At 41.3% G+C, this 20,098-nt stretch overlaps 3 protein-coding genes across 4 annotated transcripts; 1 reads left to right on the top strand and 2 right to left on the bottom strand.

Moving 5' to 3' along the window:
* Nucleotides 1–475: 475 nt before the first annotated feature.
* Nucleotides 476–12,113, bottom strand: si:ch211-107m4.1 (heterogeneous nuclear ribonucleoprotein U-like protein 2). Its single transcript, XM_064326171.1, has 14 exons — nucleotides 10,786–12,113; nucleotides 9,988–10,105; nucleotides 9,482–9,558; nucleotides 8,685–8,824; nucleotides 7,944–8,043; nucleotides 7,695–7,807; nucleotides 6,914–7,177; nucleotides 6,240–6,362; nucleotides 5,700–5,810; nucleotides 5,318–5,486; nucleotides 4,895–5,116; nucleotides 4,572–4,642; nucleotides 3,535–3,642; nucleotides 476–3,304 (listed from the first exon to the last, which is right to left on the bottom strand). Exons 1-14 carry the CDS (start codon nucleotides 11,774–11,776, stop codon nucleotides 3,227–3,229), a joined length of 2,685 nt encoding a protein of 894 aa, XP_064182241.1. The 5' UTR covers nucleotides 11,777–12,113; the 3' UTR covers nucleotides 476–3,226.
* A 136-nt stretch (nucleotides 12,114–12,249) lies between these two features.
* Nucleotides 12,250–15,260, bottom strand: zgc:153018 (Transmembrane protein 179-like). The gene is made up of 4 exons (XM_064326178.1): nucleotides 14,444–15,260; nucleotides 14,213–14,350; nucleotides 14,013–14,091; nucleotides 12,250–13,617 (listed from the first exon to the last, which is right to left on the bottom strand). Exons 1-4 carry the CDS (start codon nucleotides 14,764–14,766, stop codon nucleotides 13,387–13,389), a joined length of 771 nt encoding a protein of 256 aa, XP_064182248.1. The 5' UTR covers nucleotides 14,767–15,260; the 3' UTR covers nucleotides 12,250–13,386.
* A 747-nt stretch (nucleotides 15,261–16,007) lies between these two features.
* ttc9c (tetratricopeptide repeat domain 9C) lies at nucleotides 16,008–19,238 on the top strand. Of its 2 annotated transcripts, none has more exons than XM_064326185.1 (4): nucleotides 16,008–16,153; nucleotides 17,532–17,889; nucleotides 18,527–18,709; nucleotides 18,807–19,238. In XM_064326185.1, the coding sequence occupies exons 2-4, from the start codon at nucleotides 17,589–17,591 to the stop codon at nucleotides 18,953–18,955; spliced, it is 633 nt and encodes a 210-aa protein (XP_064182255.1). In that variant the 5' UTR covers nucleotides 16,008–16,153; nucleotides 17,532–17,588; the 3' UTR covers nucleotides 18,956–19,238. The 2 variants fall into 2 exon arrangements, with proteins under 2 accessions (XP_064182255.1, XP_064182256.1); XM_064326186.1 differs by having other exon boundaries at nucleotides 17,430–17,889.
* Nucleotides 19,239–20,098: the final 860 nt, after the last annotated feature.

The raw sequence follows: 20,098 nt of genomic DNA, 5'->3' as shown, positions 1-20,098 counted from the left end.
CAAACCTTTCCTTTTTGCCATGGCCTTTCACTAGTGTGCTTGCTTTTCTATGCATATTTGGTGCATTTTTTTTTTTACTTTTCCATTTTCTCTTTATTATATATATGCGTGTGTATATGCAAGCGTTTTTGCTTTCCTGTGTATATTTTATGCCCATGTATGCAAGTGTGCAGTTTGTGTAAAGTCGCATCGGATTTCTCTGTGTGTATGCTATATAAATAAACCTGAACATAATCTCTCTGCGCACAAGTGCAAAATGTAAACACAGTAGTGTCCACAAAGTGTAGTCATATTGTAGTTGATCAAAGGAACCTCCTGAGCATACCTAGAGATAAAATGATCTTAATATATGAATATTAATATTGAAATTAATAGTTCATGAATATGCAAAAGTACATCAAGTGAAACAATAAAAATGCCCAAATTAGATAATGGGAAAACAGCAGGACAGGAATAAAATGAGAAAAAACATTCATCAGTAAAATGCATCGCTTTATTGGCCTCAAATTATCCTCCATGCTTAAAAAAATAAAACAAAATCAATATTCTTTGCAATGACAACCTTAAATTCATATTTTTTTTCCATTCCAAAATAAAATGTAGACCATCTGAATATATATGAGATTTCAAATATTTTCTGAATATAATCATTCACTGCAGTGTGCAAAACATCACCTATACTAATGCTACTCTTGTATAAAAATCCTCCAAGGCAATGTTAATAGTCAGAATGAACAATCAGAAGCAAAGCAAAACAATAGATTACTTTTTTCCAAAAGGTTATAATGGCTTCTTTAATTCTTCTTTTAAAATAAAAAAGTATTATTTGGATGGATAAATAAAACAGTGCAAAAAGAATATTGAGGCCTTTGCCCATATGTGACTGCATAGAAATTGAATAATTATTTATCAATACACAATGTTGGTAACTAATATTTTAGTCCGGATTCTTACTAAATTCTAAATTCTTCTTTTTTAAAACTAGGATGTATGTTTTTGTAGAGGGACTGTTTTCCCAAGACCTCACTTGGAAGATTTTTTTAAAATTCACACAGCTGGAAAAAAACGTATGTATTTCAAGTAAGGCTGGGTGTCCTGAAGAACAATAGCATTTTTCTCCCCCCAAGTATGAGGATGAAAACAAACCCCTTTGACAAGCAATACATGCAGAACATTTTTTTAACCTTTAAGGTTCAACTGAATTCTAGGACTCCACAGTATCATTTGGAAAAACATCCTTTTGTGCATTCATGTCAAAACTTTTTCAAAAAAAAAAAAAAGTGCAATTTTAAAATAACAATATATGCAACTTTGTACATACAAAATGGTCAACAATGGTATTTCGGGAAACAATTCAAACGATTAAACAAGCTCTGATTAAACAAACATGTCACATAGTGCAAGTGAAGCTGCTCCCCAGCTTCAATAAATTGTATTAATACAACAAGCAGTTAAAAAATAGCACAACTGTATTAAAAAAATACCTCGACAAAACTTCAACATTCAATTTTACGTTTAATTCCAGCTAAATCTGGAGTAAACTCCTTTAACCTCACCCAAATGCCTTGTCGAGCACAGTCATTTCAGAAGATTGTGCAAGGATTGAAACACTTTTTATTTTTGCCAGAAGATAGTGTTTGATAGATAAAAAGCATAGTACTCTATATTTTCTAGATAACATGTTTGCATTTAAACACTAGCCTTGTGCTATAAACGCAGTTATCACTGATTGTTTGGCTTCTGCAGTCCTTCAGTCCATTCTAATATGGTCAACAGAAAAGGCTTGAGCAAACATCCAGGATGGATGGATATAAACTACTTCTAAAAATAGTCAAAATCACAGGCAAGTCAAGACAGATGGGTCATAACACAAGCTGAGATAGGCCCTCTAACTTGTATTGCAATGGCAAAATAATATGAACAATGATTTATCCAGGAGAAAATGAACAGTAGCCTCAATATTGAAATGACGCCATTTAGTAATTCGATTTATGGGTTCTCACAATTGGATGACAAAGGGAAAAGAGAAATGGCAAAAAGTGAGAATTGACAGTTCGCACACATACACACACACACACACACTCTAATGCACTGAAGATCTATAGAACCATGAATCTATAGGACTCAAACCAAAGCTTGAGGCAATAAGGCAGAACCACACATGCGACATCTGAAGAAACCACTGATGATCAGTGCAACACAGCAAGGCCACACAACCAATTCTGAATGATTAAATATTGCAAGAAAAAGGATTTGCTTTGAACAAAAGTAATATTTTAAGTTTACTAAACACAGAACACGATTCTAATCATTACAGGCCACCAGTACACCAAGGCCCAATCCTCAGTTCCCTGAATAAATTCTATACAAATTGTGTGAACTAGTTTATTTTAACTGGCCTGAAAGTCAACTAATATAAAATGACTGAAATTTAAGACCTTAAAGAAAAAAAATATGACTATGTAAAGGTGTGTGTGTTTGTTTGTTTGTGTGTGTGTTTGTGTGTGTGTGCATGTGCGTGTGTGTGTGTGTGTGTACAAGCACGTGTACAGTGTTCACTTGTTATGACAATTCTGTTGAGATCCACAATCAGGAAACCAGGTTATAAACAGTACAAGTAAAAATACATTAAATTGGAGCCAGAACCACAGAATGTAAAAGCAAATATAAAAAGGAAGCACTGTATGATGTAGGAGATTTACTGTGATTTATCATGTAGAAAATATATTTACACTGTATAAAATTTCCAGTAAAATTTGGTGTTTTTGTTTGCAAAAATTAAGACCACATAAATGTAATTTGTCTATTTTCTAACTTGTAATTCTCTTGATTGTTGCAGGTTTACTAAGGAAAATTTCCAAATTGTGGCAATTGAACCTTTAGAAAAGTAAACATTTCTTACTCATTCCTTAATTTTGCAAAAAATAAAAACTTTTTTTTTTACATTACCAAATGGTAACCAGCCCCCACATTAACATTATTAAAAAATAGCACTCCATTTTCAAGTCAGTGCTAGTTATTTCCTATTGAGGAAAAACAAAACAAAACAAAAAAAAAAACAATCTGCAGAATGAAAAATAATAAAAGAAAGGATAAAATATTCTAATCCCCAAATGTGAGGATAGAAATAGACTGTTTGCTTTTTCATTCTGACATATTAAAAAAGGAGGCAGGCAAAGACTGAAATAATTTTAGCTGCACGGTTAAGAGAGAATTATTTTTTGGTTTATCGATACCCACGGTAGCTGCCGTAACCATAGTTCCTGTCGCCATAGTGACCCTGGTCTTGGAAAGAGCGATTCCACTGAGAAGAGAGAGGGAGAACAGAATAAGTAACGTATAACTTGAAATGTAGTTTCAGAGTACAAGATGAATGTGACACAGTCCATACCTAGCTACATTAGCTTTTGTTGAGTTATAGGTCAACAGACACAGACACACACACACAGGTTTTTGCCACCTGGTGAGGACACAGACACACAGACACACACATACACACACACACTATACCAGTGCGTGTGGCTGTTTCCTCACCCCTCCAGTGTATTGCTGGAAGTAGTCCCTGTACCGCCGCGGGTCATAGTTACGGCCGTAGAAGGGGTCATATTCCATGCGGTACTGATTGTAGTATGGTCGGTAGTCCTGTCCCAGAACAAAGCAACAGTCATAATCTAGCCATTTAGCTGATGGTTTTAGCCAAAGGGACTTGAGTACATTTCACATGGTACACAAACCCCCCAAGCTAGAGATAAATAAAAAGAAGCCCATTTCTGCAAGCGATGAGAGAAATATCCAGTAGTTGACAGTTTTGAATACAATAGACAAGTCAAGAAGAATGAGGAAGGAGCTGAATATAATTTTAAAAAACAGCAAGAGCAGCAGTGTCTGTGGAGTGGCCATGAAACCTGACTAGCTGAAGTCAAATAAGTTATTATGCAGAAACAGACTGACAATTGATTGCAGACTGCATGCTTGAGTTTTAGATTATAATGAGGAGCGAGATAGGTCAGTAACTGTGCACACATGCTGTGTCCAGAGAGGGATTTTTTTGAGGAGATGAGTGACACAAGCCCATTTAGGAGCACTGGGGACCATGTTGATTAAAAGAGAGCAACTTTCTCTTATGAAAGAGGTTCAACTTTGCTTATCATTGCAGTACAGTATAGGCAGAATGTCAATTAAAGACCTTAGATCTAAGTACAGTAATAGTACAACACACTATATACAAAATGCAATTACTGCATACTAAAAGCATTACTTTACATTATTTTAGATATACATAGATTGTTTAGATTGGATCACTATATGGTCCTGTCCATATAAAGGGGTATTCTTTCCACAGCTCATTCAGTAAGACCATAAGACAAAAGTACATGTTATAACAGAACACATGTACAGCAAACTAACACACCCACTCAGTAACGGCAGACTGAAAACTTTGATCCTCACAGCAAACTCACTCCATATTTTGACCTCAGTAGGCTTGTGATTTCAGATCACACAGCTGTAAAATTGCCCAATGGCCATATTTGAATACTTTTGTAAATTAGTCTTAACCACAGCTGTCTTACCTCTCTGCGTGGCTGTCCCCAATATGGCTGGTGGCCATACGGTCGCTGGCTGTACCCTCCTCTGGGCCCTCCTGCACACAAACATACACAAACAGGGCAAATGTTCGACAAACCCAAATTCTGTGATTCAAACAAAAAAAATACAATATAGCCCAATTGGAGCCAAACCATTTAACTTTTAATATCTTACTTAAGGAAACACATTTCTTACACTAATCGTAAAAGTGGGAGAATATCATGATACCATATTGTTCTGGAATCACCTATGGCAATAACTACACCCCCTCCTTGCGCTTCTCCCCCATTGGCCCCCTCCCTCTCACCGTATCCCCAGTCCTGGTGGTTGCGCCTCGGGTGGCTGGGAGCGTTTGGGGGCGGCCTGTTCTTGCGGTTGCTGCGGTGCCTCTTGCGTTTGGGCTGGCTGGGGAGCAGGCGGCGGGCCTCCTCCTTGTACCCGCTCAGCAGTTTCTCAGTCTCCTCTCGGGACATCTCCGGGAACAGGACCTCCTCCAGGTAGTCGCCCTGCTGCGGCAGAGTGAAGCTCACTGCCGGCAGCAGGGTGGGAGGAACAGACAGACAGACAGACAGACGTTAACGCAGGCTAGCAGCAACGGTCTAATTCCTACTCCTCCGCAAAGCCTCTTTGGCTTTTTTCCTAAACTCTGCTCCCCTTCTCAGAAACCCTGATCGACCTCCTCACTTGTCATTACTCCACATCTTTAATCAGCTTTTTCCTCCCCCCTCACCCTTCACTTTGAGGAGGGACGTGTCGGGCACCTCCTCGCCCTCCTGCTGCTGGTGAGCCGCCAGGCGTCGCTTCCACTCCTCGTCCGTGGGACAGATGACCACCGCTCTCCGCTGGAAACCCCTGAAGTGCAGCAGCTTCCGCCGCTGCGCAGAGGCATACACATTCGTCTGGGGTCAGGGGGTGAGACAGAGAGAGGGGGAGGGGGGGAGGAGAGAGAGAGAGAATGAAATTTAAAAATAATGCGTCAAATCAAAAATTCACATTAAATCAAAATGTTGGTTCTTCACTTTTCTAGAACAACAGTTCTGTGTCACAAACATGACACTGATCAACAGCATCATTGCTCCCCCATTCACACTCTATCCCTCTCCCTCTCTTACCTGGTCGAGGATGTAATTTCGCCGTCTGCGTGCTGCCACTTTGATCAGCCCACTGACACACTGAGTGGCCTGCTGAATCACCTGCTCCTTCTGCTCAGACTCCGGAACATTCTGTGCATCACAACAGTACAGGGTTAGCACGCATGCACACATATACACAGAACCTGCACAGGCCAAGGCCTGGCCCATAGGCCTGCCACTATACCCTCGTTTCTAAGTCTATAGGCTTGAGCTACTGTAGAATTCATCCCCTCTGGCTACCAGAGAACGGTGTCTATGATACAAAACGAAAGGAAAAGCTGTGGATCTGCATGAAAAGAGTCCAAAGTGCTTATTTGTCCCTGCAGTGTAGTTCCACAGTTTTGATGTGCTGTAGAATTTTAGCCCTCATCCCCTCTGGCTACCAGAGAACGGTGTCTATGATACAAAACTAAAGGAAAAGCTGTGGACCTCCTGAGCGTCCAAAGCGCGTATCTGGCCCTGCTGTGCAGAGGAGCGCTAGGGCGAGAGCGAGGCAGACGGAGCGGTACGAGCGCCCACCTTCATGCAGCTGAGCACGGTGTGTGTGCTCAGGATGTTGTAGCGCTTCTCTGGGTTCTGGGCCATGTGAGTCTGGGCCCAGTGAGACTTCCCTGCTCCGGGCATGCCCACCATCATCAGCACCTGCCCACAGGAACCATGCAAAGAGAGAGAGAGGGAGGGACGTGGGAGGGGGGAGAAAGGGTTAGACAATCGACCAACCTTTTAATTCTGTAAAACCGTGCAATACCAACACAGCACATTGGGAAAAAAAAATGAGTCACATGATTTATGTAGTTACATTTACCTTTGCTTATTTAGCTCATTTAGATAATCTACAGTCAGTTGTACATTAGTACATGCAATAAGGCTTGATGTAAAATCAACATAAACAAAAAAATATTGTAACAAACAAAACAAAGAATCCCTGCAAAAAACAACAATGTGCTAAACATACTGTCATGAAGTACCACTAGTAAAGAATGGTCTGAAGATCAGCAAACACTTAACAATACTAGGAAAGAGAACACCAAAGAACACCAAAATCACAGAAAGCCAACCTGCTTCTTGGGATCGTCATTTATCATCATAACAGAACAACATTTTTGGGCATTTTAGGGAATTCCCAGCTCCTCCGCCCTGTAGCATCAATAGAATGTCAGACAGTGAAAGGAATAACTGGTTTGCTTTCTCACTTCGCACTGCTGCTTGGAGACCGGAGGCAGCGGGGCCCGAACTCGAAGTTCCGGGGGCAGGGCCGGGAAAGGGGTGTGTTCAGGGGGCGGAGGAAACCATGGCGACCCAGCAGGGTCCAGGTTGAGGGCCACACAGACGTTCCTGCAGAGCACGTGCGGGTGCAGGGCGTGACTGGCCAGGAGGGCGCGGCTCACAGTGAACGCCGTGCCAACCGGGGAGCCGTTCTTATGGAAGGAGAGTGCCACCTGGCTGTCACAGAAGGACTGTGGAAAGGAAGAAGGATTACAGAGACCTTTCAGGGACCGTCAATCTCCACACGTTTCCAAGGACCTGGTTTGTAACTGCATGATCTTTCAGCATATCATAATAAAAACTAAATCAATTGACATCACATTACTTTACACGGCAGCTTATGAGGGAAGCGACTGAGGATTGTCATGCCGGTCTGTATTTCTCCAAATACACAACATCCTGAGGCTCCTGCATCACAGCAGTCAACACAGTACTTATTTAGCAATGTGCAGCGGTGTCTTTGCAATCACTGTTTTATCATATGCTGATAGCAAAGTGCTAACAGTAAGGAAGGAGCTAAAGAAAACAGAAGTGGAAAGGACAGTGTGGATGAGGCCACTAACAGGAAAATAACAAAATAGGAAATACAGAAGCAATGGAATTATACGTCAGCAAAGAGGCAAGAAGAGGAAGATGAAAGCAAATTCTTGACAAATTAACTGTCTGCCTAAGATCCACTGGACGTTATCACCACCACATACAACTTACAGCATAACATCCAATGACATCACCCTCAGAGAAGGGCTCCCCAAATTCCTCTTCCTTTCCGCCAGTAACCTTTTTACCCCGCCCATCATAACCATACGACAACTCCACCTCCCCTGAGAGAGAGAGAGAAGGGGAATTAGGGGACATTAAATAAACAACATACACCAAAAAATAAAAATGATGAAAATGACTGTACACAGTGGTTTTTTTTCCCTGATGAGTTTGGGAGAAACGGCTTTTTGCTCTCACCGAGCTGGAAGCTGGAATTGTCGAGAGACCAGCCCACTCTTAAAACATGTGCGCCGGGATCTTCCGCGTTTAAGTCAGCCACTGGAAGCTTCTTCACAATCTACAGCACAGATGAAAATGCACATGAGGACAAAGCGTAGCATAAGCAGCATTACATTTGTTACAAGAGGGAGAAAAAAAAATCTAAAAGTACTGTGGTCAGACTTAAACCAGGTGCATAAATGCCAGAAAAGTAATGAATCCAAGAATAAAGAAGGCTCCACACTTGAAGCATTAAATTTTAATAGTCTTTAATCATCTTCTATTAAAACATAATGCTTCGAGAGTATCTGAGGCATCTTCTGGTGTGCAGAGACTTCTTTGTTCTTTGATTTGTTATGAGAGAAAACCACAGAAAAACCACCGAGGCTAAATCTGCACACAGGAGTGTACACTTAACAGTCTTAACTTTCAGAAAAGTAACGTCTAGACTTAAGCCTGTGTGGTTTCAATGGGTTGGCCAAGAAAGTCATGATCTCACACTGAATGAGATCATACCGAGCAACAGGTTTACCAAAATACAGGCAGGGTGTTTGGCTGCCCTTCTCAACCCTTCATTAGCACTTATACAAGAGCTGCCCGATACACAGGACCATAGACATTAGCAGCACAGAGAAATTACATTATCAGTACAGGGAGTTACACAACTCTATGTTTTAAGATAAGATTTAAGTTGCTAAATCTTTTCCTGAGAGCCCCCACCTTAGCCTCAAAGCCCACGCTGCCCTGATTGAATCCATGGGTTAGGCGGCATCCCGACCACAAGAGGGGGAACTTCTCCGAAAACAGAGGCTGGCCACTGCACCCATCCTTCCCAACCTCAAAGTGCAAGTCACAGTTATCTGTAGGGAAAGAACAGGAATTGCAACGGTCAAAATAATATGGAAGAATATGGTCATGATTCAGGGTTCTGACAACTCGCAAGAAATGCTTTGTAGGTACTAAGAAGGTATTCAAAATAGACTAAATAAATAAAAAAACATTTTTTGTGCACACATGCTTGTGCTTCCAAGAGCACCTGCAGTGATAACCTGATCCTGCCGATGATCATTTTAGTGCCTTATGTCACTCCAGGAAGACTTCTTATAGGTCGGAAAATCAACAAATGTGTGAAGTTAGTTGGCAGAAGCCCAATTCTTCACACTTAAAGTTTTTGTCAGTAAAGAGCGATATGAGACTGATTTTTATCACCTAATTTAGATCGTCGTGAAAGTGTTTTTTCAAAACAGTTAAATGAGATCAATATCATTCTGATCTGGATTTGAATTCTAATCTTACATTTAATTGGGATAAAATGCTGCTTTTGGATTTCTGCCTGGTGTTTATTTAGATACATCACTGTTGGACAACTAAGTCAGCATAATCAGTCAGAGTACACTGGGATTTGTTGACCCATCTGTACTCACCATGAAGTTTTTGATACTCAAAACACTGAACCATGTGCAGAGGTTCCCATTGTCCCATGCATTCACTTATGAGCCAAAACTGAAGAAACTCACATGAATCCAGCTGCACCAACTCCGAATCCACCTCCTCCTCGTCCTCAGCCTCAGGTTCGGGCTCTGGGGATTTTGCCCTGTAGGGACAGGAGTGTTATGGTCTGAGTCATGGCAGACAGAAGTAAAGGCTCAGATAATGTTCGCAGTATAAAAGAGACACTGTCATCTCATTCAAGAGGGCACAGGGTCTGGATGTTTTACTCGGATGATGCTCTGCAATGTACCACACTGACCCATGGCAGTCTGCTGGAGTTTCTCATGAGTTAAAAGATCTCCCAACAACAGTACGTCACAGAGTATGTGAGTTTTAAGTTAATGCCAAAGAGAACAGGGAAAGACTAAGGGAGGTCAGTGTTGTAAATGAGAATTTGTTCTCAATCACTTTTACCTGGTTAAATAAAGGTTAAATAAATAAAATAAGATGAACTGAAGTGAGAGGAACTGATGCAAACACTCTTAGACAGCCAGTTCCAGTGAGTGGGTGTTCCGAGTAGCATGCTTTGTACCGGTTGTAGTTGATCTCCTCCTTGAATTCATAGTAGCCCCTGGCTCTTTCTACACGCGGCCTCTTCACACCCCTGAGTTCTCCCTCATTCTTTCCCTCTGCTTCAGTTCCCTTGGACACTTAGGTGAGGAACAGACATCAAGTGAGCAGCAGAGAGCATGAGATTCAAGAGCTCATGTAACATTCCAGTTATTTAAAGTTTTGACCATTCACCAAAAGATAACGACATCGCTAGTAGCTATGTATTTCACAAAGTAGCTATGTTGGATCTAATCGTGGATCAATTCGCACACGACTCACAAAAGAAAGTGAACAGACAGATGCGATGGACATGCCTCAGTGTATGAAATTCCATTTACTACCAATATGACTCAAAGCACAAATAAGATACTTTCTGTTCATCTCCATCTTCAGCACACTTAAGGCATATTTTCTAATACGACATAATTACATACGACATCACATACAAAAACTGAACTGGATTAAAACGAAAGCGAAATTCGCCAAGTGTGTTGAAGACAGGACAGCGCGGAACAGAAACTATCCAATTTGTGCTTGGTGTCATGTTGAAGCACATGGACTTTCATACACTGAGGCATGTCCATCGCAACTTCCATTTCACATGCACAGTGTATGAAGTCCATGTAATTCTATCAATATAACACAAAGCACAAACATTATATTTTCTATTCTACTCCATCCCGTCTTCAGCACACTTAGGGAATATATTCAAATACGGCACAAACACACGAAACCTAAACAGGATCAAAACGAAAGCAAGATCAACCCAAGTACTGACCTTCCTTCTCTGGTTCAGATGCAGTCTCATCGTCGCTGCCTCTTTCAGCCCCAATCGACCAGTCTGGCTCTGCTACGTTGTCATCACTTACTGACCCGGCTTGATTTTGCATCCGCGTGCTTCCGTTCAAGTCGTCATTTTTCTTCTCCACTTTGCCTTGGGGTACAATAATTGAGGCGCTTGTAGTTGGTTTGGCTTCTTCTGTGGGCCCTTGATTACCAGTAGCAGTGGTCAAAGTCTGTTCTTTGGTTTCGGACTGCGGAAGGGTACTCTTGGTGGGTGCAACGGGAACTTCAGTGTCTGGTCCTGGGGCCTGCTCGTTAGGACCTTCAGCTAAATGTAGCGGAAACTGTTCGGTGTTCTTCTGTTGCGTTTGCGGGTTTTCTTGCCCCAACTTAGCTTCCACCAAGGTTCCCTTTACAAGGGAAAGCGAGGGCGCATCTCCTAACGATACAGGTTTTGCTTCCGCTGATGATTCTCTAGGAACGGGCTTGGATGGACAAGCTGGTGTTTCTACCAAGACTGGGGCAGCATTCGTTTCCTCCTGTGTTAACAGTGGCAATGTCGGATGGTTGGTTGCTAATTCTGCTGCTGCTGGTGCCCTAGGAGAGGTCGACTTTTCTGTTTGACTTGAACCGGCAATGGCTGTCTCGCCTACCCGTGTCAACTCTTTTCTGTCAACTTCGGCGTCCTCCTTATGGGTAGGTTCTCCAGGTCCGGCTGGTGACTGACTACTCGTTCGTGCCACAATTTCCCCCGCCGGCGTGGAAAGTCCCAGAACGTGGTCATCCTGTTGCTGTACCTCGTCTCCTCCAGGAAGGCCATCTTTATCCCCGACTTCGATTGGCAACGCAGCCTGGGATTCGGCCTCAATGGCACTCATTAGGCGCTCTACAAGGTCGGCCTTCAGTCCTTTCGCGTCCAGGCCTCGTTGCTGGAGCTTGGCCCGCAATTCTGCCACTTTCAACTTTTTTACCTCGGCCAGATTCATTTTCACCGGAATACGTGCCCTTTCTCTCTTCAGATTTATCCCGTTCCCCCGGTTTAAAATGTTACAAGTACAGTAGTCCGTTACACTTCGTAAATAATACACGTCGCCGAATGGCACACGGTAAACTAAGAGTATTTTTCTATTTCCTGATTGGTTTAGACTTTAATCACCCCGCCCAAAACATTCAAAACCCTAACTACTATTGGTGTAAATTGAAAAACTCCGCCCTTCCACTTATGCTTTATTTTAACTGGTCAGCCCTTTGCACCGATATTTTTCAAACGAACAAGGGGGACTTTAAAAGTTAAATATACGATTTTCATTAACTTCAATATAACTGTTCTACACATATTCTTAGTACCATTTCAACATACTATGTAAACCCTTTTATGGGAACCCTTTACAGAAATATCTGAAATGCACGTTATAAATGGAGTGCAGCCGTCCACACAGATAAATTCATAACCACTGTCTGCGTTGTATAAAGACATATTTATTACATTCTTTAGAAAGATGTAAACGTGGAATTTCGTAAAACGTTAATAAATAGCTAACATGTATAAAACACCCTTAACAATAACAATAATTTAACGAACTGTTAAAACGATTAGGTTTAGAGATCTCTCATTACCTCCGGTTTTTCCTCTGCTGTCCGTGTATCACCACAGCCAAATATGCTTAGGGTTTTCAAACACTACACCCGTTTTTAAATATTCAGCTTTCGAGAAGAAGGGAAAGCACAAGATATATGCAATGAACCCACAGAACAATAAGTAATACAATTTTTCCATGTTCCCTTTTTCCATTTCAGATTAAGTTTTGTTATATTACAATTTAAATAATGTTTGAGCAATTTTCCGGCGTCACATCAGACACATTACGAGAATGGTATGCATTTACTTGTTGCTCTTTTAAGCAGCTGTATCAACACAGACAGCATCATTAAAAAACCTTCTCAAGTGCGAGAGTAACTAACTAGTCCCTGAGGACTGAGAATTCAAGTTTGTGAAAGCATGCTTATACCTGTACCACTAAATTATGTAGTCTATTTTCACATTGTTATTCTTGCCATCTTTTCAGTTTGATTACATGTTTGTTTCCTTCCAGAACATATCTAGTAATGAACTAGATTCTTGTATGACGATGCAATGTATGTGTGTGGATTTGTTGTTGCACACTCAGCACAATGTTTAAATGTTTATACAAAACATATCCATATCAATGTTATTGTGGGTACACTATGTTAATCAAACTGTCTGAAATCAAACATGAGGCACAAGCTAATAGATTGTTGGATTCAGTGAAATGTGGTATAAAATATTTGACTTAAAGAGGTTGGTTGGTTAATGGTATTCTGCATTTAACTTTGCATTTTTCTGTGACCTAATGCTGACTACAAGCACAATGGCTCGTAAATTATAATAATTATCATACAGTCAACCAAGGTTAGCTTCTGATTGCACTATAACAGTATGTAGTGGACAACATATATGTAATAAGTGGTTCACATGTAAACAGACGATCAACAGCTACAGTCCCCACTGTGTGAGGTTTTTTGATATTGGGGCTGTGGTGTTTGGGTAAGTATATGTGTTTCTGAGGTAAGGCTGTTAGATGAAGACACTGGGTGCCTCCTGTGTGTATGGGGGTGGTTGTGGATGTGGATGTGGGTGCGGGTGTGGATGTGGTGGGGAGCGATCCAGTGGGGGATGTCCCAGAAGCAGCTCCTTCTCTCTGGACAAGCACGGGCCTCTGATCTGCTGGCTATGGGAGTGGTAGAGGCGCAGGAAAGACAGGATGGAGTGGGTCAGCCACAGCACTGTGACACACCAGAGGGAGGCCTGGGGACAAGGGGGAGAAGCTTGAGTTACAGTTAGAGTTACAGTTAGTTATTAAGTCATTAATAATCCAACTTTAGGATACTGAAAAAAAGACTTCGCTATGATATTGCACAGCTTAGCACAAAACAGTACACTAGGAAGAAAATGCCATACAAATTAAACAAAGATAACTCAAAACTAATAAGAGGCTTTCCCACTCCAACCCATTTCCAATCCAATCCAAATTTATTTATAAAGCACTTTAAAAACAAAAACAGCTGACCAACGTGCTGTACAATCAGAAATAGCAAAACCCTAAAAACAACACAATAAAAACACAAAGACCAGTTTTCACAGAGAGAGAGAGAGAGACAGAGAGAGAGAGAGAGACCTCTATGCTTAAATAGTAGACATACCTGTGCACAGGTGAGTTCAGTGTAGAAAGAAGAGGTGTCAACATCCAAGTACATGGGCACAGACTGGGCCTCTACACAGCTGGTGAGTGGAAGAGACAAAAAAAAGTGTAACAGAAAAACAAGGCAGCTTTATATTATGCAGATGTGTTTGGGAACCAATAAATATAGCAAGTGTTCCTCGACTTTCTGCACATTGTTACCTATATGGACGCCTGTCGTGGTCGGTGACGGTGTGACACCAGGAGAGCAACCCCAGACTGAGGGTGACGCTTGCCCCGCCGGACAGAAACAGCACACACAGACTCAGTAGTAGGGTAAGGAAGGCAGAGAACAGGGTGCTAACAAAAAGAGAACGTTCGATCAGCATTGCTGGTAATATAATAGTCTAAGTATTATGACAGAGTACATTATTATCAGTTGTCAATACTCACTCGTCGTGCTGTCGATGGAGGTAAAAAAGGCTCCGCCAGCCCTGCGCCGCGCCGTACAGCACTGTGAACACCCCAACAAATGTTGCGAACTGGCATGCAGCGGGAGGCCCCCACTCTTGTACAACCAACCGAGAGACCCATTCGCAGTCTTCCCCTACACCAGTTCGATTCTCCATTCTCCAGAATCCTTGAGTGAATAGCGCGCATCGCCCTTTGAAGTCGGACCCGTTTAGAGCGAGAGGCACCACCACCATCAAACCGGCGAGAACTGAAAGGGTGTAGGCTGTGCAGTGAGCCAACAACAGTCGCCGATCCAGTTCCATTGCTGCCACCGAATAAGTCAAATATTTGGCTATAAAAACAACCCAATCCAAACTCTTTTGCGGCTTCACGATAATAAATTAATATATATATTGAAGTATTCTATATTACATTTCCCAACGTCGACAACAGGGATATTTAAAGATATGCCTGTGTCTCACGTAAACCTGGCTCCGTTATACAAGATCCGCTATGCTGTAAAAGTATGGTGACTGATTGCCACAGATTTTGCTGTGACGCACCCACACATGACACGCACGTAGCAAGCTAGCCTCAAATGTTCCAGATTAGTCGATGAATCAATTTTTGTTCTTCTGTAGCTTTTCCCTCAGCATCTTATATGCGATGTCCCGGTAGGCTAGGTTTCATACAAAAATATTTCATAATATTTCCCAATATTCTTTGTTAGTGTAAGGACGTTCATTAACCCATATTCAGCTATGAAGGGCGGGGTCTCTGTAAAAACAGTATGTCAGACAATGGAAGATAAAGACCCGCCCTTGCGTCCACGTCCTGTAGCTATCTAATGTTGGTCAGTAGGGCTGCCGCATGTTGCATAACTATTATAAGAATGATCACATGCTGCATAAAAGTAAAAAAAAAAAAAAAAACTTTTAACACGTTTGCCACATCATATAAACACATATAGGCTACCAGCCAATTTCCATCCGACTCAGCTAATGCTTTATTTTCATTAAACATTTTAGCCCTGGAGTGTAGCTACAGGTTTTAAAGGGGTCTGTGAAATATAAATTTGGGCTTTTGGCTTTGTCGTTTATACATAACCTATGTAGCCTACTTCATGTTAAACATTTCATACACATAGACTAACATTTCCTCAAATGGACGTGTAGTAGGCTAGCCCAGGCCAACTGCGAGCTGACAAAATACACAGATCATTTCTCAGACAGGAAGAAATGGAAATAGGCTTAGAGGCTTAAATTCTCAGACAATAAGAGCCTTTTCAAGATATTGACACATACTTGTTTCTGATAAATAAGTTAGATATAGACTGAACAGTTATTAAAATGTCGACCTTAATTGTCTTTTTTTTATTTTTTTATTAATCTCACAGAAAAAGTGGCTCCTGTTAGCAGAGTTCCGCCAAGGTTACATGTACTTAATTTGATTTGATCCTGTTTGTGTCTTTTATCTTTATGCCAATCCCCAGGGCTCAATCTTTGTCATATGTCCTATTTTTTAATCTATAAATGTTACTAGCTATTGGCTACAATCTGGCTACCGTGCATGTTCGTGATGCTGGTCCACCCGCCAGCTTCCGGGTCACGTCAGTGTGCGGGCGGAAGCAGCGTGCTGAGCGTTGAAAGGCTTTTTGAACTGACAGGAGTGGACGATTTATCAGCTAATATTTGAAAGACGGACGAAAAGGTATTTTGATACTTAAACTGTGTTCATTCTCTTGCATGCCGAGAACAATGAGCTAAGTCACTTATGGTTTGCTAGCCTGTGTCATACGAAAGTTTTCGCAAGCTAGATCTAATGTAGTCTCAATGAAATTAGCCGTCTTGCTAGCTCACTAATTTACCTACCACAGCTCGCTTGCTAGGCAGCAAGAATTCATAAAAAATTCACATAGATTTATTCAGTAATAACGCCCCAGTTGCCAAGCAAGGAATTTGAGGAAACTGTGTATACCTTGCTATAAATTGCTGAATAGCTTTGTCTCTACACGGACTTTGCCTTGGTTGTTAGATTATCGAGCTGGATAGCTAATTCATGTCTTTAGATAATTTAACGGCATGCTTTACTACAATTTGTATTTGTCTATTTTATTGTCTATCGATGGCTACATTTCCAGTTAGCTTTGTAGCTAGGTCTGAAATGTTGTCTTATTGATTGAATAAGTTAGCTAATCAGAAGTAGCCGTAACATGCCCATCCTCTACTAAAACCATCCTATACTAAAATAGTAAGACTATCTATGTATCTTGGCAAATGTGCTGGGAATGTCTGGGATGGAGGAAAACATATTCTCAGTGTGTCATTCGTTGACAAGTAACTAACGAACCTACTTCTTCATTGTAGTTGTCTGAGTAGCTAGGTAGCAACAGTAGATTACTTTCATTGGTGCCAACATGCTAGATAGGTCGAAAGAAGTAGCTTTAACGACATTTATCCAAAAAGTGACCCTGACAAAAACATAGCGATGATTACCTAGCAAGTGGCGACATTTCATAATTATATGTACATTAGCTTGTCTAATACCAGGTTATGAAAAGTGCGTCTGGGTAGATAATTGTTTCGAAATTTTGGTTGTTTTGACTCTGTATTCCATAACGATTGGATTTGCAATGAAACAGGGGATATGGTGTTAAAATGGACTCATAGCTTTAATTTGAGAGTATTTGCATCCATATCGAGTGATCTCTGTAGGAATTGGCATTTTATATAGGCTACATAGTTTGCAAATAGACTACACTCTAGACCTGTGATATAGGTCTGATATCATCACAATTTACCCATGCTTCCATGCACTAGTGTGGTAAATGGCTACTGTATTGGACACTGCGCAGTAGATGTTGAAAGATGTTACTGAACTATTTTATTTAGGCCCAGTGTTCTCATGGGGCCTTGAGATAAAAAAAACCTCTTAATAACTCCTGTACTAATACATATACACTTTTTGTTTTTAAATTAAAATGTAGGTTTTCCTGTGTGAGGGCATATACCAAGGGGAAAATGGCAATGAATGTAACACGCAGTTCAAAAATGAATACACTGTGATACAATACAATATCTGACAACAGAACCTACTGGAGTCTGCAGCCACGAAAGAGAAGACGGCGAAAGAAAGCACCGAGTCAATGGCAAGCTGTTCCCCCTCGGCCGCGGTAGAACTCGGAGCTGTGGGCGGAGTTGGGTCAAAGGTAGACGCTCAGCTTCAGGATGCGGTGCGACTGAAAACCGAGGGGAACGCATGCTACCGCGAGAAGCGCATTCGCGCCGCCATCGGACGGTACCACCGCGCGCTGCTTGTACTCCGTGGACTGGACTCTGATGTCACAGCAGCGATCCAGGGCTTTGGCCCCCAGATGCCGACTACGACCCCCAAGCAAGAGGAGCTGTTGAGGAGTACGCAAGTGGATTGCTATAATAACCTAGCAGGTAGCTGATCTCTGCATCGAATGACACAAATTGTCTCACTGGCTGAGTTTCAATGTCTGAAATGATGCCTCAGTAAAAGGCTGGCATTTTGGATGATCATCAATCATATATTTCTCAATAACTATTGGATATTTGGAGCTCTAGCTTCAGTTTTAGTCTTTACATAGGTAAGGCATATGTATATTAAAAATGAAGGGCTTCTGAGGAACAGGCCCAACAGCCTAGTCCAGTTCCTGTGGAATGACACTGATGTGAAGCAACCTTACATAACTGTCCATTACCTAGACATGATGCAGCTACAGGGTCATTACCCCAAATCCATCACTGCAATATTGACTACAACCCAAAGAGGCAGTGGGTGGCATTTAAGTGTCATCTGATTGTATGAAAGGATACGTGTCACTTTGTGCAAGTCACTAGACTTAAAACATGGATGCATTCAGAAATTAGAGCACCTCAGAGCATTAGACGAGGGTAGGTTTGAGACAGGTGGCTGACTCGATCTGTGCTTCATAGACTTTAACAGAGTGTCTGTCTCACCCACTTAAACACTGATGCCATTTTTCAGAGAATCTATTTTTGTTTTCAGCGCATTTGGCGGCTTACGTAATACCACCCTCTGCTTCCTCTGTCTCAGCCTGTCTGCTCCAGCGGGAATGTGTTGACTATGCTCGGGTTCAAGAATACAGTCTGCGGGTGCTTCAGTGGCGAGCAGGAGACATTAAGGCGCTGTACAGGGCAGGAGTGGCCGCGCTGGAGCTGGGAGACGCACAGACTGCCCGACATTACCTCAGTCAGGCCAGCAGAGGGCAGCCTAACGGTAATTCACACATGTTTTTGGAACCCTCAAAAAACCTCCCACACCATTCAGTACAGTTGTGGTGTTAAACCCCTTTCTTTCTCCTTTCCTTTTTCAGATCCGAATGTGAGGCGGTACTTGCAGCGGGCAGAGGAAAGACTAAGTAGTGACTACCAGAGAGAAAAAGCATTATATAAGGGCATGTTTGCCAAACAGAAGGATGAAGCGGGGGAGGGAGGGGTAGACAGTGGGGTGACTCAGAAGTAAGTATGATGCAAGGAAGCTTCCCGGTCTGGCTGAAGTACCACGAATGCTAAAAAGGCGAATGTTAAAAAAAGCTCAAGGAGAGCATGAGATGGTGCAGAGGTCAGACAGAGCCTGGAGAAAAATCAGGACATACAGCATTGTCTTCTTGCTTATCCCAAGTGTGGTTTGTGAAGAACTTGTGATCTCAGCTTGTCTTTATTTGTTCATTTCTTGCATTTCACCGGTCTCTCCAGAAGCAGAGTTTAAATCTTTTGTTAAAACTGAATAAATATTTTTGAACTTACCGTTTTCCCCTTGCTTTTGTCCTATGCTGTATGCAATTAAGTTTTTGTTCAGGCATATGGGGTTGAAGCTTCCAGAGAGAAGGGATGCTCTTGCCTGTATGACCTTACACATCCGTTATTAATTTTGAAGTTACTTTTAATACTCTGATGGGATTTAAAAATTGTTTCCCAGATAATTTTTTTTAAACTGTTCAATTAGTATCTCTGAAAACAAAATTGGCACTAAATCACACTAAATAAAAAAATTTGCATTCAATACGAAATTTATTCTGAAATTTCCATAGTGAGAGTCATTATCTCCAAATGGAGAACACTTGGAACAGTTGTGAATCTTCCCGGGAGTGGTCAGCCTGCCAAAATTTCTGCACGGGCGCAGCAACAACTTATCCAGGAAGCAACAAAAGATCCCAGAAAAACATCCAAAGCGTTCGGTTGCTGCTAAAGATGGGGCAATCAGTTAAGTTCAAGGGGGCAATTACTTTTCACATGGTTGATATGTGTGTTTGATAACATTTTAAAATTAAATAAATAAAATAATATAAACGTGTTTTTTGTTTAATCAGGTTCCCTTTGTTAAATATTACATTGTTTCTTAAGATTTTAAACCATTCAGCGTGACAATTATGCAATAATAAGAGGAAATTAGGAAAGGGACAAATACTTTTTCACTGTACAGTATTGGTGCAAATTATGAAAACACTGCATTTATAAACAGTTTGATGATTAATGCAACAGTTTCTCTTTTTGGCATAATAAAAGTAATATGTAATAAATGTAATATCAATACAAAACAAAAATGAAGAAATAATTAGTATTTGTGTTAAACAAGTAATAATTACACCTTCCTAAATTTATTAGT

The sequence above is a fragment of the Anguilla rostrata genome, chromosome 3, assembly GCF_018555375.3.
Source record: "Anguilla rostrata isolate EN2019 chromosome 3, ASM1855537v3, whole genome shotgun sequence".
In the NCBI taxonomy this organism is placed as follows: domain Eukaryota; kingdom Metazoa; phylum Chordata; class Actinopteri; order Anguilliformes; family Anguillidae; genus Anguilla; species Anguilla rostrata.
The sequence above is the reverse complement of the archived record's forward strand: the minus strand, read 5'-3'. Positions and strand labels throughout refer to the sequence as shown.